The 18,927-nt window shown below is 33.7% G+C and overlaps 4 protein-coding genes across 4 annotated transcripts; 1 reads left to right on the forward strand and 3 right to left on the reverse strand.

Moving 5' to 3' along the window:
* Positions 1 to 1,524: 1,524 nt before the first annotated feature.
* On the reverse strand, positions 1,525 to 3,368 carry LOC17895125 (RNA-binding protein 1). Its single transcript, XM_006302343.2, has 3 exons — positions 3,309 to 3,368; positions 2,725 to 2,949; positions 1,525 to 2,615 (listed from the first exon to the last, which is right to left on the reverse strand). The coding sequence occupies exons 2-3, from the start codon at positions 2,944 to 2,946 to the stop codon at positions 1,761 to 1,763; spliced, it is 1,077 nt and encodes a 358-aa protein (XP_006302405.2). The 5' UTR covers positions 2,947 to 2,949; positions 3,309 to 3,368; the 3' UTR covers positions 1,525 to 1,760.
* A 3,546-nt stretch (positions 3,369 to 6,914) lies between these two features.
* On the reverse strand, positions 6,915 to 8,117 carry LOC17894824. The gene is made up of 4 exons (XM_006302843.2): positions 7,756 to 8,117; positions 7,544 to 7,642; positions 7,351 to 7,417; positions 6,915 to 7,126 (listed from the first exon to the last, which is right to left on the reverse strand). The coding sequence occupies exons 1-4, from the start codon at positions 8,074 to 8,076 to the stop codon at positions 7,095 to 7,097; spliced, it is 519 nt and encodes a 172-aa protein (XP_006302905.1). The 5' UTR covers positions 8,077 to 8,117; the 3' UTR covers positions 6,915 to 7,094.
* Positions 8,118 to 10,379: 2,262 nt separating this feature from the next.
* LOC17896510 (70 kDa peptidyl-prolyl isomerase) lies at positions 10,380 to 14,116 on the reverse strand. Its single transcript, XM_023787353.1, is given in 14 exon segments — positions 10,380 to 10,928; positions 11,032 to 11,128; positions 11,208 to 11,335; positions 11,535 to 11,678; positions 11,848 to 11,970; positions 12,205 to 12,380; positions 12,484 to 12,573; positions 12,752 to 12,922; positions 12,925 to 12,942; positions 13,021 to 13,101; positions 13,187 to 13,267; positions 13,356 to 13,613; positions 13,699 to 13,791; positions 13,886 to 14,116. Coding segments are annotated over 14 exon segments (1,749 nt in total). The 5' UTR covers positions 14,091 to 14,116; the 3' UTR covers positions 10,380 to 10,844.
* A 385-nt stretch (positions 14,117 to 14,501) lies between these two features.
* On the forward strand, positions 14,502 to 17,935 carry LOC17896403 (squalene epoxidase 1). Its single transcript, XM_006302060.2, has 8 exons — positions 14,502 to 14,801; positions 15,529 to 15,640; positions 15,745 to 15,919; positions 16,220 to 16,388; positions 16,519 to 16,737; positions 16,829 to 17,104; positions 17,214 to 17,492; positions 17,576 to 17,935. Exons 1-8 carry the CDS (start codon positions 14,559 to 14,561, stop codon positions 17,696 to 17,698), a joined length of 1,596 nt encoding a protein of 531 aa, XP_006302122.1. The 5' UTR covers positions 14,502 to 14,558; the 3' UTR covers positions 17,699 to 17,935.
* The last annotated feature ends 992 nt before the right edge of the window (positions 17,936 to 18,927 follow it).

Consider the following 18,927-nt stretch of genomic DNA (forward strand, 5'->3'; position numbering starts at 1 on the left):
GTCTGTTTTAAAAATTCAAAGACATGTGAGCATGTTTATATATCTTGTTTCCGTTTGTTGGATTTCTAAAATTATCTCTTTTGACCTATAGTTGTTAAATTCTGTGTTATCTCTAGTTAGTTATTACATTTGATATTAGTTGGAACGACAACGTAATTTAATTGTTATATCGTACCAGTAAAATGGTAACCAAATGGTCTATAGCTTGAATATACTATGTTTGGAGTTTACACCAGTTTCATAAATATAACCATGACATCTCAGGATATGAGATAACAAAACTTATTTCAAATTTTCTGTTGTGACAACAAATCTAATGATTCGATAAAAGAATTAAAAAGAGTCTAAAGAAAACTTTGATGATTTGATAAAATAATCGAATCAAGCATTGAAACAATGGTAAAAAGTTGAAACTATATATGACTTCTGTAACTACAGCAAATAGATAAAAATTTGAATACTTAAATAAAGTCGCATGCAGATCGTTTGAAAACCCTTTGATTCTCATTGATACGTTTATTAAAGTTTGGAGGCAAGGAGACTTCTTATTCAAACTGCTGGTCAGAACTTCATATAGACATCTTGAATTCTGTGTCCGAATTGGTATATATTTTGGAAACAAACGATACCTCGAAAAATCGGATCTTCATGGCTGATTATGTTTCTAGAGGATGAAGGTTGTTGTGCTTTGTACAATCCCGAAGAAGCGAAAATTGACAAGACAAAAAGTGACTTGTCAAAGATTCAATTCTTGGCAAAATCAGGTTACTGGTTCCTTGTGTTAGTAGACTCTAAATCCAATATTTATATCATAGATGGGTTTAGAAGATAATGGTATTATAAGAGGCGGTGGTGACAGTCTTTACTTCACAGCGAGTAGTCTGATTCATTCGAAAGCGGGATTTGTCTGGACAAGAAGGTTTTGAAGTACAGTCTGATTCATTCGAAAGCGGTACCAACAAATATATATCACCAATGCGTCTGCCCTATCCTCCAAGCGAAGATGGAGCAAGATTCAAATAATAACATTGCTGTTACAACAACAGGATAGTTTTTGTTGGTCCGGAGCATCTTTTAGGAGACGAAAAGTGATAGGATCTTCCGCATCTACAAGAAGGATCCCAATCTAGACGATGATATTATGTACAACCCGATCCGGTACCTAAATGTCGAAATAGATTCTCTAGGTGACGAGACTTTGCTTCTTGATATGGGTATCACCGCGCCTGCTGACCAGACCCTTGGTATCAAACCAAACTCAATTTCACCCAACATGATCGTGTCTATCAGTAGGAAAATTTGTCCCTGAACATCTGTGTGTTCAATCTTGCAACAAAGACCCTCAAAAGCTTCCTCTGTTTCTCCAACTTAAGGCTCAAGGATGCTCGATGGTTTCTCCAATCTTGATTTGTTTCTTTTTATTTTTCAAAACCATATAGTGGACTACTGTTAATTGATATCTATTTCTCAGTACTCCCTTTTGAATTTTAATCAAAGAAACAACAAAACCATAAAGCAGCAACATAAACGAACGAACTGACTGTGTGATATATCACAAAGGAATATATTACAGCAGATGTCTTGTGGTTAAAATAAAATACCTAAACATTATATACAAAGCAACCATACCAACCAACGCATTTACCAAAGAGTTAATTAAGAAAGATGAGAAACCTAAAAAAAAAAAAAAAACCATTTTAAAGAGTCCAAAGAATTTCATTAACCTTGTGAGCCTAATTGCGTTTATCATTCTGCAACTGTCATCTATATGTACCATTCTGCAATGGCTTTCCCATGTTACTTCCTATCATTCTCTGATGGGCTTGGCTAGGGACCTGGAGCTTCAAATCTTGAAACTGATGTATTACCGCACCAGCTGCATTCCCCGTTACAGGCCATGCTACATGATTGTAACCAGGAACGTTCGTACCCGAATGATCAAACCCGTTCATGTAAGGGAGATAACCAACTGTGTTGGTGGGAGGAGGAGGAGGAGGAGGAGGGCAGTAAAAACCAGGGTGTTGCATAACTGGATTGTTCCATTGAACGTTAGGCACTTGAGCTGTGAATTGGTAACCATAAGGATAGTGGATGGTTTGGACTCCGTGAGGATAACCAAAGGCGGGAGGATACTGTACCATCATCCCATATCCGTTTTGTTCTAGGACATAAGGTGTTGCTTGAAAGCTGTTGTAGGTAGGAGGAACATTGTTAAGATTACCGTTATTGCTCTGGATTCCTTCTTTAGGTATTGCCCGTTTCACTTCCACACGCTTATCACTCAATTCATGGAAACTACTCTGCATAACAACCTCAACAGAGTTCTCCGAGTCATATGTAACAAACCCAAAACCCCTTGGCCTGTTTGTCACACCGTCATGCATCACAACAACATCAGTCGTCCGTCCAAACCTCTCAAAGTAGCTCCTGAACTCTTCTTCAGTCGTGTTAGACGACAAACCTCCAACAAATATCTTCTTGGTCCTATGAGTATTACCATTACTCGGCATCTCATGCAAACCACCGTTGTTCTGTTTCACTTTGCTCTCTACATAAGGCATGCTAAATGGCTGATAAAACATCTCATGTCTCCGAATCGCCTTTCTCACATCAACCTGATATAACACATACAACGACACACTTACCAATCCACACACAAAACCAACATACATATCTCAAACCCCATATGATGAAACAAACGTAGAAAAAAGAGTTAACACTTACATATTTACCCAGAATGCAATGAGTGTCTTTAAGAGCTCTCACAACATCATAATCATTAGCAAACCGAACAAACGCAAACCCTCTGGGTTTTCCAGAGGCTCTCTCTTTAGCTATATCAGCTCCCAACACAACTCCATATCTGCTAAAATGCTGCTTCAGAGCTTCTTCACTAGTCTCTTTCCCAAGCCCACCAACGAACAACTTATACCGATCATAATCCATATCCTCCACACACAAAACAAAACAAAAAAAAACCCTAAATTTTTTTGCAGGTTTGTCTTAAAATCCCTTAAATCTCGGAATCAACCGAGATTATAGCCCTAATTTCGAAATAACACAATCAAATCATCAGAATCATAATCAAGAACACAATTAACAGTTCAAAATCAAAAACCCCCAAAAAATCAAACAGTAACATGTATGAAAAACCCTAATTTCGAAAAAAATTTGGGGGATTCTAAATTAAGCAGTGATAAACGAGAAATTGAGGAATTTTCACAAAAGCCCTAAATTTTGGGAGAGAACTGTAGAAAGAAACCCTAGAAAAGCCATGGCGAGGAGAGAAGAGAAGATGAAAAGTTTACCAGATAGGAGAGAGAGAGAGAGAGAACAGTAGATTGATTTGACACGGCGCAAAAGAGAGAGAGAAGACGAAGAGAGAGTTAAAAGTTAAAAACTCGTTTTAACCTTCCTTTTGTATTTCGTTTTTTTGTTATTTAATTATCTATGTTGATAATGTACAACGGAATTAATGGGCTTTGAGAAGCCTTTTCAGAAAGGTTATAGGCCCAAATCAGTTTTTTTTCCGACCAATATATTCATTGAAAGCCCAATGGGCATTACAAGTGATTGAAAAATACAAGTCTAATCTCTTCCGTTTACAACCTTAATTATTATAAAACACAGCTTAACCCTAACTAAAGAGATAAGATTAAGAAAAAGGTGCCACGTGTTGACAGATGTTAAACACGCAAGAAGGAAAGGGTAACACAAACGGTGCTGTAAAGATCCACGATCTGTCTCAGCTCCACCGTGCGGCTTCGATACTCCATTACTGGAACTCTTTTACAGATTTCGCCGCTGCTAAACTAGATAATCTCCACCGCCTCCGTCTTGAATTTATGCAAATACTTTTTCAAATCTTCTTCTTAACCCATACTCCTAAAGGGAGGCTCCGCCTAAGATCAAATAGGTCCACTTCATAAGAAGCATGACGACGAAGATATTATTCCAACATAAGAGAGGAGTGAGGCAAACGATATGACGAGAGAGATTCATCTTATAGCAAACAGAGTTAAAATAACCACCTGTAAAGAGTTTAGATCCAAACTAAACTAAAGTCTGGAATTGTTTTAATCTGAGCAAAAATCGGAAACCAAAAAAACTTAATCTATAAACAAGATTAAAAAAAAGCTAATCCGATATAGTATAATCGGAAAAGAAAAGAGAAAAAAGATCTGATCATTCTCTCTCTAGAAGGTTCGAGAGAGGTAAGAGAGAAGGCTTTTAAATTTGTATGCCCAAATCAATTTATTTTTTTTTCTTTTTGCAAAGAGCCTATATTAACGGATTAAGTAAACATAGTGTATATGTGTCAACGAGCAAGATACAAAATTTGGATGAAAATTTAGTTTGTATCATGCTCCTTACACAAGACTGATACAAGAATAATTTTTTAAAAATCTATTTTTTTAACTTTTCAATACTTTAATAAAGAAAAGTGAAAGGAAAGTATTTTATAGCATAACTTTAGTGATGACCATCAAGAAAACAATTCTATAAAATAAAAATAACAATGAGATAAAAAAAGATATCAAACATTTTTCTGCCCGAATATATACTTCAAATATTTTATTGGGGGAAATTTCTTTCAGCTAAGATTTAACTATATGCTTATAAAAATTAACTCAAATCATATAAAATATAATATTTAATATTTAAGAATAAAAATATAAAAAAATTTCTATTATGTCAAGAAATTGTTATCATTTAACTATTTTCACAGCTGAGTATTTTTTATAATTAAAATTTACAATGTCATTTAACAAAAATCACTATGTGCTTTCATAGTACGTGATACAACCTAGTTTTGATGTTATCAAATACATAAGGGTACAATGTTTCTGAATTTAAAATAATAGAACAAAGATAGTATGTATGAAATACTTCAAAATAATAATAACAATAATAATAATAACAATCAAAGAAGATAATTAAATTAAAAGCTTTGATTTGTCTACTTCATAAAAAGTTTTGAACATATTCCCTTTATAAAATTACTTCAACTAAATAGATAATATGTTCTAAATGATAATATTAAGTTTATGAAGGTGACATATCAAGTTAGCATATTAAGTTTATTTTTATTCAGAATTGATAAAATCAGTTGATGTTTTAATTCACATACTTCTTAACCACATCAGACTATTGCCAATAGCTACACTAGTAGGCCTACTTGAAGCAAGAGGGAGAGGATATTCACAACTTTGATTTGGTCAAGAAAACAAAAGAAAATTAATTAAGTAATCCACAAAAAAGTGAGTAACAATCTGAGAAGGCCAGAAGGGGGTTGTTTTATAAACAAAGTTTGATTGCCACATTAACTCAATCAACCATATTGCTGAGTTTAAATCGAGCTCTGATACATCAACAACACACACATATTAGATTAAAAATATAGACTCATAACCAATATAGATCAAATGTTTTCAAATAAAATTCATTTACTTTTATATGGAAATAAAACGTTTAAAGACTATTGTTGGTTTTGTTGGAAAAAAATAAAAGTTAAATCGTGAAAATATATTAATATGTATAATGATATTAATTTATATTTAAACTATTTGATATATATTGATCCAAGTAAAAATAAATTCCAATTTTCAAACTATATTTTCTTTTATCTTTTTTTTTTCTTTAATCGTATTTTTAAAAAATCTTGGCAAATTTTCATACATGAGATAAAATGACAGAAGCGATGGATGTGTGTAATGTGTGTACCTAGAGACGCATATTACGGACGATAGACTGGCAAAAGGGCCACTAGCCACTAAACCAATTTGCCATGTGAACATGAAATTTCACTTCGCAAAGGGACCATTTGGTCCATTTTCCATTACTGCCATTTTATAAATTCAGTCAGCAACAAACATATACATAAATACATTTTAATAGAGTGTCACATGCATACGTACATACGTCGAAGGAAGAAGAAGAAAATAAATATCTTTTTTAGCAAACTTTATAAGTTTTGGTGGACACTGACGAATAGTTATTGAAATATTAAATCTCAAAAGTTTGATTGTATCAATGGTGAAAAGATAAGTGTTCAAGAATCTAGCATTTTGATCTAATATTAGTTTGACCACAAACTATAAGAAAAGAGTAGAGTAACCTAACATGATTTTGAATTAAGACTTGAGTCGTAGTAGATATAGCACCAAATTAAAACGATTAAAGTGACTGTTGTATTTGTAAGTATATGGCATCTTACTCAAACTTTTTCTATGCAATATTTTGATAAATACCATAACATGATACATGTATAAACAAATAAATGCTATGCTACGCATAAAGTGTATACAATAATGAGAAGGTCCCATGACCAGCTGTGTAGGAATGTACAAAGAAAACTTAAAGTAGTAAATAAGTAGAAATGGTCACTATGTATTTACATGTTCAATCAATGTACTTATGCTTCTTCTGTGTGTGTAACTATATTTATGTACTACTCATAACTATAAAAGTGACACTCTTTGCGAAACATATAAAAGAGTACTAATTGTTTAAGTTGAAAGTTTGATACAATACACTAGGGATAACAAAGATTTATATGTTTTTGATACTGGATCTCCTAGATTAACATTACACTAATCTAAACAATCAATATAATATGGATTTTGGATTAAAAGTTAAGATCTTAGAAGGATTGTTGCATTGGAAGATATGTATTGTATTTCGAACATTCAAAATAGCATAGAGAGTTAACTATAGTGGACAGTCAAAAAAACCCCCATAATAAGAAATGAATTGAAGAATAATCTATAGATTTTCTAACTATTTTTGTAAAAGCATATTTCTATTTTGGTAGTTTTTAATGCATGAGTCTGAACTGAATTAGAAACTTTTTATTATGTGTCCTAATGTTATGTTAATGGTAATGCAACTACTAGTCATCAGTGTAATTTATTACACAAGCTTTATCATATATTAATTGGAAGTAATTAAAATCACATGGTTCTCTTAAAAGACAATGTACATGATAGCAAAATCCCATTAAAGGAAGAGAAGCTATCCCTTCTGTTTTTTTTCTTCTTCTTAACTTAATTTCAACTTTCTAAAGCAAATAATAAAGATTCAACGATCATTCTTTATCCTCTCCTCTTCTTTTGATTACTTCCACCTGCAAATACACATATTGTCAAGCTACAATTTTAATTAATTTTACATGCATATTTTTGTACTCATAGATGCATGATACATTAATTATATATTTTATATACATATACATCATGTGATTATTGCAAGAATTAAGTAAAACAACCCATGTATATATGAGTTTTTTCTTTTGTTTTTATGTGTTATTAATTATGATTAAAGAAACAAATATAATGGGCATATCATAACCTTGATTATCCAATGCTAATTTCTCAACCGGGAAAGCTTGTTGTAAGAAACTTGAGTTAAAGTTTCCCTGCAACAGAAATAAATAAAAAAACTTAAAACTATTCAAACAAAAAGTTATAGAGAAGCCAAATTAAGTTGTAAGAAGAAGTACTGGTTTGTGACCATGAAGCAAAAAAAAGTAATATGAAGAAACCTTGAATATACTTCTTGTGGAGTAGCTTTGAGAGAAATCATCAAACCGTTGATACTGATCTCGATGTTGCTTATCCGCTGAAACTTCTTCTCGAACTGGCTGTTTAATATTGTTTTTCCAAATATTGAGATTAAAATGATATAAACTTACTAAATATGTAAAAGCTCATTTTTAAATAGTAAGAATCAAAGATAAGTTTATAAGAAAAATACCAATGAACTAGCTGTGTCATCAAGGGAAGAGTTGAATCTCTCACTATATTCTTGTTCTTCAAGAACCTTCTTCTTGTTCTTCTTCTTGTTCTTGATCTTGTTCTTGCACCAATATTGCGTGTTTTGTTGGAGGGCATCTTCAGGGACGATCTCTTGGCAATAATATGGAGGCCCGGAAGATGCATCCGACACCATTGAAGAATCTTCATCATGTTGTTGTCTTGTTTCTCCATTGTGCATTGACACAGAAGAAGAATGGTCTAAGTACATTGTCCAACCTGAGTCTCCTGCATCGCTGTAATCTAAGTCTGATAAATCCATTCTCTTTTGATTCCTCCCAAAATGAAAACACAAACTTTTTTTGTTTTGTTATTTGTTTTCTTTCTCTCTAGGCTTCAAGGCCTTTAAGAAGAGGATATACTCTTTCAATGCAGCCAATAAGGGTATTGGTTTGGAAAAATAAAATATATAACCATAATTCTTTAGTCTTTTATTTGTATATATATTTTTTTTCTTCAACAGTCTTATTTATATTTTAAAATTCAAAAATAAATGTACAATTGTCGACAAAAAAACAAGTTGTAATTATAGAGATTGTGAACTTTTAACTCAAAACTAGCTAATCGGTGATGACGAAGAGGTTGCTATATAATCTAAATCCAATGTGTAACATAATAACAAGTTTTCTCGAAATAAACGCGTAAATAGTTCATCAATTCAAAACTGTTCGATATATCTATTATACATGATGTTAAATAAAATTTCACTTATGATGTAAGACATTATAATTTCACTTTTAGCATTACAAAAGGGGGAAAAAGAGATATATATCCATGATATTGGAAAAGACTTTTACTTTTGTCTAGAGTTTGTTGATAGTTGAAATCATTCCTTCTTTTCTTTGTTCTTCCACCAATAGAAAACTAAAACATATCATTAGAGTTTGAAATGATGTGATCTTTGTTTGTACTCCCACCAATAGGAAACTAATACATATCATTTAGAGGTTAAGATGATGATGTGATCTTTTCTTCTTGACATGTTGTTTGTGTGAGAGAACAAACAAAATAATTTTTGCTTTTGTCGTTTCAAAGTGCAAACATGAGATCGAATCCAAAACTCAAAAAGACAGAGAAATAACATTAGTTTAAGAAAGGGTTTTTGTCACATAGTGTTACAAACTCCTTTTGGACAGTCTTAGCTTGCATGCAGTAGATAATTGACAGTTGGCTTACTGATTATGAACATTGGGCCAATAGGTTAGTGGTAGTGGTGGCAATAGATGTTAAACGTACTATTCATTTATATCCCATCTTACTTATACTCTCTCTTTCACTTTACCACCTACACCCTGCACCATCCATTATAGGTTCCTATCTACATATTATAGTCTTTGGTTTATTTCACAGTACATAAGTCGGTTAATTCGATTGGATACTAGATTTATTACACTCTTAGTTTACATTGTACTACATTGGACTAGTGTATAATTCTTTTTCATGTATAGCTAGAAAGTTCGAGAACTTGATACTACAAGTTAATACTACAAAGTAACCCAATTTCGATAAACTGATGGGCGGAAAATTTTCCGATAGAAAAACATTTGTTGAAAATAGTCGAAAAACGTTCTCGGATATTCGAGAAAATTTTCGAACGAATATAAAATGTTAAAAATTAGTTGAAACGTCATCGTTAAACCATCAATACTTTAGAATCCTTAACTAGTTCTCTTTTAAGTGATATTTTAGCCTTAAAAGATTGTTTCATTTTAAGTGATGTTTTTAATTTTCTATGAAAATATTTAATGTAATTAATAAATTTTGACCAATCATATTATACATCGTCTTTTTCATTGGTTGAATTCATTGTATTTAATGGAATTTTTATGGAAAAATGAAAGTTTATATATTTTCTTCTTTTCTTAATTTGTATGTATCATCTTTAAACATCACTTAATGAAACGGAGAGGGTAGCAAATTTCGACAAATTTAACTTTTTTTTTCTTTTTAACAAAAGAACCTTTTATATCAAATCACTTTCTCGAGCGGAGTCTCTAACTTGGAACCATAGACTCAATCATTCCCCAAAAGAAATCTTTGACAAGCAAGTGAACTATTATCACCGTGTTAGGTATATAATTAAGTAAGTTAAATATGGTTTCCGTATCAGTTCAATTTCAATCATGTACAATTAAGAATTAAAAATATTTGACTTAAATTTGCTTTCTTTTTTGACAAAACGATTAGAACCATCTATTTGAAGTTTATAAATATATAAAGTCATGTGACCCACTAATTTGTGTTGCTGAAGATATGTAATCTAGAGGTTTATAGTGCCACCACGATGTCATCTATTTCATCTCCAAATGTGCATGTGAATTGTTGTAGACGAAACAAAAAACATATAATTTTTAAAGTCGTTTATTTTGGATAGTTACGTAAAAAACATGACAATCATTATTCAGCTATGCTGATAAATGATGAAAATATCAAAATATTTTGTATTTATCAACTAAACTACCAAATACATGATATCCAATCTTAAGACCCCTCAAATCATAATATTGGCTTAAGCATGGACCTATAGCGAGTACGGCCACACAAAATGATAATAAAAAAAAGAAGTAGAACACAAATTATAGAAAATAGTATAAAAGTTAATATTTCAAGAAGTCAACAAGATTTAAGTTCTTGCACATAGTCATTTCTGCAGTTCTATATCTATCAACCTTATATTTGTGCTTAGATGATAAACAAAGGCTAATTAAACATTCCTAATACCATAATGTTCTACACCAAACTTTCATATATTGAAATCCCATAATCAAAACTTATTACTTCCATTGAAGAAGATTCAAACCTGTGCTTTTAAGGCCAGAAGACTCCATGGTCATAATCTACATTCTAGAGCAACAACATGAGTTACACAAAAGATATATTTGAATCAAATCAGCTATTTCCACTACTTCAAAATCCCAAATTCCAATATTTTTACTATTTTGAGTATGTTTCATGACATTGAACTACACTTTTGCATGGTTCTTTCATGCAAAGCCACATAAATTACCTATCTGTCTGTGGCATTGTGATTCAACTGAACTGTTCACTAGAATGCTCTGTAGTGTCTATGTTTGTTGCCATTTTCTCTTCTTCTGTCTCCGTAAGTTTTAATTTCTGCCACAAGTATATATTAAGATATCATCACAACTTTTAGAATCGAAATCGAATTTAATTTTCTGGCGAATGAATATGATAACTAAAGACAGCGGAAACTTACTTTAGATGGTGCAAACATGTTTGAATAGAGCTTAGCGTCTCTTTTGTTGCTATCAGCTTTAGACTGTTTCAGCGTCTTGTGAAGGGACTTCACTTCCCTGGAAATTTAGAGTGTCAATGCATAATAAGGCCAGGAGAAATGAGGATGCCATAAACTACATATGCAGTTTCTTTTACCGGTTCTCAGGATCAGCTTCCAGAGCCTTTTTTATATCCATTTCTGCTGATATCAAATCTCCCAACTCGATATAGGATTGTGCTCGCCTATACAAAGCTTTCACATTTTGGAACTCAATACCTAACACCTGTAACCAAAAAAAAGAAAGAAAGAGATCTTATCATCTTTAGAGCAAGTAATTTGCTACTCATTTTACACAGGCACACAGAACATCTAGTGGATGTTAAACTACGGAAAGGTTATAAATTGCGTAACTGAAACGAAAGAGGAAAGCCACCAAGTCTCATTAGATATGAGTTTACTTCTTTTTTCTTGAACTTGTTTACCTCCGAACATAGACTGATTGTTTCCTGAAAATTCTTTAGTTTTAGACTACAGGCTGCACCATTCAAGAAGCAGGATACTCTCAAAGCCTTGACTTTCTTTTCTTCATCACCTTCAAAAAAGCCATTCTCAATACATTCTGCAGCCTGTAAACATTACCATGTTCCAAGTATACATGTCAGGGATTCGAATGGTATATGTCAAGTGTTTGCTCAATATGGCTAGTTTCCAGATTTGATAACGAAAACTGTGGTAGAACTCTACAGCTGTAAGTAGCTTGTGTTAATTTCAATTATACTTTTTCTGGTGAACCACCTTATTATATTTCTTAGCTGCTCGCTGGTACTTTTGATTTTTGTATAGCAGATTGCCTTGTTCTTTCTTTCCATTAGCAGCTTCTATTTTCTCTTCATTATTCATCTCCCAGGGTGTTTTCTCCTGTTGTCAACGAAACAACAGAAAAACTTAGTGTTTCAAAAGATTTGAAATAAAATCTTTCCATGGTAATTATAGAGCTATATTGCTGATATGAAATAATATTTCAGATTTTGTTAAGCAATCAACCAAACACAGGAAAATTTTCGCTATGGTTCAGAACTATGGACATAATAAAGAATATACAGAACAAGAACTCAGAGCTCAATATCCAATACTTTCAGGTCCCAGTATTACCTTGACAAAGTCTAACATTTCAACTTCATATATAAGAGTTGAACATTGTGGGACTTTAGCGAGGTCACACTGGACTTCCACATTTCCAAATCCATACTCAGGACTTATTGTCAATACCGCCTTTTCCCCTCGTTTCATTGTTGCAGCAGCTTTGTCTAAGCCAGAGATCACTTTCTCTATAAATAGTTCAACAGAAACCACGTAAGCAATTCAAGCTCAATGCAGTCAGTTATGTTGCAAAGCTAGAACCAAAAGATTTATTAGAATACATTGACATACCTTCATCTGTTATGAAAACCAATGGCTCCCCCTCCCCAACTCCTTTCATTTCGAATGTAGTTCCATCCTCTAGCTTTGCAACATAACTGACTGCATTGAACTTTCAAACTACGTCATGCCAGCTAGGACAAGATAACATATATTTTCGGCTTGAGTGAATGTAAACGCATAATCCCTAAGAGAATTTCTCTAACTCGTAATCCAGTTTTCAGATTCTAGTGATATGGTCAAAATAAATGCTGTGACTAAATCTTACACACACACGTACCAGTAACAGTGGCACCATCATCTGCAACACTTGTGCCTTCACCATCTCTCAGAATTTTCTTAAGAACCTTTGAATCGCCCACGACATCAATAACAGGTTTATAGGAAACCAGCACTATGTCAATATTTAGCACAGAGTTTGGTGGAACAGCCTTGATATTTCCACTTGAATTCCTTCTTCTCCAAAGCCATCTGCACATTTATCAGATTCTAGCAAAGGATTTCACAGTAACAAAAACTGAAAACTTTCGAAGTGACAGCGCCCCATACATTGAGGCTGGACAATCAATTTGGCCTTTTCTCCAGGACGCATGGTTGCAACTGCCAGTGGCAATGCTGGACATAGATGACCTAAAAACCAATGCATACCTAATTAGAAACGAAATGAATACAGACTACTTCATAACTATATACAGTGTAATTTAAAGTCAAATACCATCATTCACACAAAACTCAATGCCTTCATCCGGTGATTTGGCCACAACAGTACCATCACGAAGCTCAACTTGGTACTTCACTACAAAAATGAAAACAACATATTGGTCATTATTATCACCAGTTCAAGATGTGTCATACAAGACAACTAGCCGTGGATACATACTAACCAAGAACTTCATCCAAATCACCAGGCTTCCCATTCTTACTTCCTTTCTCTAGGATTTTCTTGATAATACCTCCATCTCTTCGAACATCGATAACAGTAATCCACGAGAAAAGTTCAATTTCAAACTGAATAACAGAATTGGGAGGCACATTATCACATCCCTGAGCTCCATAACCTTGATCAGCAGGCAAAGTGAACAATGCAATTTCTCCTTTCTTCATTGTCATAATGCAATCTCCTAAGCCTCGAGGAGCCCTAACTATAAACTCATTGAAACCGGATCAGTCAATCTAAGAAATATAAGAACACCAAGAATGAAAACAAAGAAAGGAAACAAATCTAACCTTCATCAACCTTTAAAGTAATAGTCACAGGTTCACTCTTATCTCTTGTTGAATAGAAGATTTCTCCATCAAGCAAACTACCAACGTAATGAACTACAAAAAAAAAATCATTCCGTTCCAATCAAAACCAATCATCTAAATTCATGAATGCGATTACAATTCTAATCAAAACGAATTCGAAGAGAACCTGTGGCTTCATCACTGTGTTCAGGAGTTTCGTACCCAGCACCGAGTTTAAGAAGCTTCTTCTTGATACCGGAGGCACCGAGAACTCTTTCTTCTCCGATTTGAAGAGGAGGAGCCGATTCGATTTCTTCTCCTTCTTCCTCCTCCAGTTCATCGTCGCCATCAGAAACTTTAGCCGCTGCTATAGCTATGGCCGAAGAATCCATGGTGGATTTTGAAGTTCTGATTTCTAGAAAATTCGGTGGGAGAAGTTACGAAGTGCGTTGAGTCGACTGTGATATAAAACGAACATTCGAGAAGATACTCAACTAGTTTGACAGCTCCAAACTACGTCGTTTTAGATTTCTCCGAACGAATACTTCTCTATTGGGCTTTCCTTTATTCTTGAGAGGAGGCCCAACAACTCACTAATTATGTTGTTAAATATTTTAATTCTGATTTTTTGTCGTTACCACTTACCCAGTTTGAGATTACCAACAACACGAATATTTTAAGGATATACACAACAAAATTGCCAGCGTAAACAAACTTGGATTTTTCCTAAAAGTTAACAAATAAAAATAGAAAAAAAATAAAACATATATACATACTTACTTACTTGCATTACATTTCCTTTCTCTTTCTCGTTGTTTCCGCAGAAAGCAAAAAAATCCTCTGTAAATTCCAAAACGAAGATGGAGTCACATTTATGGAATTGGATCTCGCCTTTATCGATCTCTGCTCTTTTCTTCTCCGTCTTCGTTTTTTATGGATTTTTCGTGAAGCCGAAGAAGAACAACAGTATCCGTCACGATCGGACCGTTTCTACCGTCACCTCAGACGTCGGATCCGTTAATATCACCGGAGACACCGTCGCTGATGTTATTGTTGTTGGAGCTGGTGTTGCTGGTTCTGCTCTTGCTTATACTCTTGGAAAGGTCTGTTTCAATTATTATTTTTTGGCTTCTTCTGTTTGATTCGGTAGTGTAAGGATTCGGAATTAGAGAGGGTTTAGAGGATTTGATTCGGTGATATGGTGATTATAGATTAGTGAAGGATGATGAAGCAATGTATTTGTAGTGAAAGCAAATTTTGAGATTCTTTGTTTGTGTTGAAGCAGTTCGTTCTTGTTTAGTGGATTTGGATTGAAAGGTTTACTGGAATATGCATAGATTCAAATCAAGGATTGTGATTACAAATTGTTGTTTTTACACAATGCATGAGTTCTTGGGTTTTGCGTGAGTCAACTCAACACTGTTAGTGATATATTTTTAAAATGTTTTGCCCACATTGCACGACTCGTTTCTTGTCCTTTTTCTTGAGACGTCTTCGTTTCGAAAACTACTTGTTTCGCGGAATCCACGAGTTTATTGTGATTTAGCATGGTCAACTAACGCTAATTTATTTGGGGAAAATGTTTAAATTTATTGTTCTTCTTGGACTTTTGAGGATTAAGTTGAGTGAGAAGCTAACTAGATTACAAAACAGGATTAATTATGTTATGGTTGTTGGTTCATTTGGAGAATTTATTTATTGGTTTATATACAGTGTCTACTGGTTTGTGTCTAGGCTTTTTATTTTATGTCTGTTGTATAAGGAAATTAATTGCTTCTTAGTGTGCTAGAAGTGCTAAATTGCACATTGATTTGTGATCTTATGTTGTAGGATAAGCGTCGAGTTCACGTGATTGAAAGAGATTTATCGGAGCCTGATCGTATTGTTGGGGAGCTGTTACAACCTGGGGGATACCTTAAGTTACTGGAGTTGGGGATTGAAGGTAAGGAAAGATTTGGTTGAGAATCCATGGGGCAATTATTCGTCACCTCTAGTTTGCTCTGTAGTTTTTTACTAGTTAAATGACATCAAGGATGCTATCTGCAGATTGTGTGGAGGGAATAGATGCTCAGCGTGTGTATGGTTATGGACTGTTTAAGGATGGGAAACGCATTCGGTTAGGTTATCCCTTGGAGAAGTTTCACGAAGATGTAGCTGGAAGGAGCTTTCACAATGGACGCTTTATACAAAGAATGCGGGAGAAAGCTGATTCACTTCCCAAGTATGTTTCTTCTTTTTATAAACGCCTCGAGGTGTTATGGACCTTTTATCCTTTTGCTTTCTTTACCTACACTTATGAGAAATTCCTTGGCATTGATCGCAGTTTAAGAAATTGTTTTAGTTTATGTTATAAATGGAGATGCATGAGAAACTGTTATCACTGATTTATATTTTTCTTCATTTTATTCTCTGTTGATTGAATCACTGGTCCTTTGTTTGATATGAGGCAATATATCTAAATAATACATATGGGAGCTACTTATGTACTACTAATGGCTGTTTCTACTGATATGCTCAACAGTGTTAAGCTAGAGCAAGGAACAGTTGTTTCTCTTCTAGAAGAGAATGGGACTATCAAAGGTGTGAGATACAAGAATAAAGCAGGAGAGGAACAAACAGCATTTGCATCCTTAACTATAGTTTGCGATGGTTGTTTCTCAAATCTGCGTCGCTCTCTGTGCAATCCTCAGGTAACATGCTGTTTACTGCCTTTCTCTGTTTTGTCATATCAAGATTTAATGTCAGCTGATTTTCCAAAAACAAATAACACTGCATTAGCTTCATAAGTAATTAGTATATATATGTACTATCTTCACGCAGGTTGAGGTGCCTTCTTGTTTTGTCGGTTTAGTCCTAGAGAACTGCAATCTCCCATATGCAAACCATGGACATGTCGTCTTAGCAGATCCATCACCAATTTTGATGTATCCAATTAGTAGCACAGAGGTCCGGTGTCTAGTTGATGTTCCTGGTCAGAAATTGCCTTCCATTGCAAATGGAGAAATGAAAAAGTATTTGAAGACTGTTGTGGCTCCACAGGTATGTGCGCTTTTTTCACACTCTGCACTTCACTTCATGGCATTTTTCTTTTCTTTGTTGATAAATTTGTCTATTTTCTCTTCTTGTCTAGATGCCTCATGAGGTTTATGACGCTTTCATTGCTGCGGTTGAAAAAGGAAATATTAAGTCCATGCCAAACAGAAGCATGCCAGCTTCTCCTTATCCTACTCCAGGGGCACTGTTAATGGGAGATGCATTTAACATGCGTCATCCTTTAACAGGTGGAGGAATGACCGTTGCATTATCTGACATTGTTGTCCTGCGTAATCTTCTTAGACCTCTGCGTGACCTAAGTGACGGTGCTAGTCTCTGCAAATATCTCGAATCGTTTTATACTCTGCGAAAGGTAAAACGTCAATTGCAGACTAATTTGTAGTCTATATAAGAATTAAGATATTTAAGCTTTATATTGCTGTCAAAGTGTGAACCAGTGTTTTATAAATGCTCCCTTGCAGCCAGTGGCAGCCACAATTAACACCCTCGCGAATGCTCTTTACCAAGTCTTCTGCTCATCAGAAAATGAAGCAAAAAACGAGATGAGAGAAGCGTGCTTCGATTATCTGGGCCTCGGGGGCATGTGCACAACTGGACCTGTGTCTTTGCTTTCGGGTTTGAACCCTCGACCGTTAACACTTGTCTGCCATTTCTTTGCGGTTGCGGTTTATGGAGTCATACGGTTGTTAATCCCATTCCCTTCGCCCAAAAGAATCTGGCTTGGAGGCAGATTGATATGGGTACGAATTACATTATTCAGTTTCATCAAATATAATTTTAGTTGTATCAATATGATCTTAACGCATAAAGCGAAAAATCGCAGGGAGCATCGGGGATAATATTTCCGATAATAAGAGCTGAAGGAGTTAGGCAGATGTTTTTCCCAGCAACTGTACCTGCTTACTACAGAGCTCCTCCAGTTAAAGGAGCAACCAAATGTTCATAGTTTCGATTGGTTCTGTCGTCACAAGAAAATGTCATACAAAGGGAAAAAAATGAAAGGTTTGGATTGCATATCGTGAGTTTTTTTTGTTGTTGTGTTAGTGTTATTGAAACGTATAAAAAATGTCAAAATGCAATGATTATTATATCTGTTTTTATTATAGGTTATGATATGGTTTGTATACTTGTATCTTTAGTTGCTTGCTAAACGGTATACACTTCTTTCTTATTACGTATCCAAGTCTCTACCTTATTAAAAAAATGCTTTTCTGTTTTGTTTATATTTACTAAGTTATGCAATAATTATTTAAAATTCATATGTACATAATTATGGAGTTTTTTTTTGTTATTTTAGTCTAATTTACATAATTTTACATGAACTGTAATATTATGAGTTTTGTTTGTTTTTTTTTTGCTCTTTGCTTATTTATATCAATCATAGAGAAAAATTGGTCACACAACCTGTTTGTTTTTAAATGATTGTTGACTGGATATCCGTATTATCCGTGATTTTAGAAGTTGTATCCGTATCCAAAAATTCGGATATTAATTAAAAATACGATTATCTGCGGATATTCGTAAATATGTATTAAAATATCAAAGTACCGGATATTTTATACCAAAATATTGGATATACGCATCCAAATACTGGATATCCTGTCCAAATTATTTGGATATCTATTATCCGTTTTAAAATTTAGCATTATCCATATATGTATTCGTATAAGAATTTTCGCGGAGGCGCGAATATGGTTTTTTCATTTTAAGGATAATTCTCATGATGAAAAATAATAATAATAATAATCACAATAATAATAATAATTCATTTTTGCATAAGTATAACATGTGGTTTTGACTACATTAAAATAGAAACATAATTAATTAGAAATTCATTTATTTTATAATAAATGCTTGTTTTCTTAGTGCACATGCAAGATCATAAATAAAATAAGGTTACTGTTACTTTACTTCAAGATCACCGAACTTAATAAATAATTTCCAGATACTTAATAAAAATCTTTATTTAACGCTTTTAAGATTACAACACTTAAAAAGAAATGTTCCAACTATAGTAATTAAAACTTTTCAGTTCTTCACGAGCTTAAAAGAGTTAAATTAATGTTCCAAATCATTACACGTCCCCTTTCTCTCGGGTGATCCGAATCATCATAACCGATTTCACCCTAGCTAGTACATGCTCATCTACTTCCATACAAGCAACCGTTCGACAAT

This window comes from Capsella rubella, unplaced genomic scaffold (assembly GCF_000375325.1).
Source record: "Capsella rubella cultivar Monte Gargano unplaced genomic scaffold, Caprub1_0 scaffold_2, whole genome shotgun sequence".
In the NCBI taxonomy this organism is placed as follows: Eukaryota; Viridiplantae; Streptophyta; class Magnoliopsida; order Brassicales; family Brassicaceae; genus Capsella; species Capsella rubella.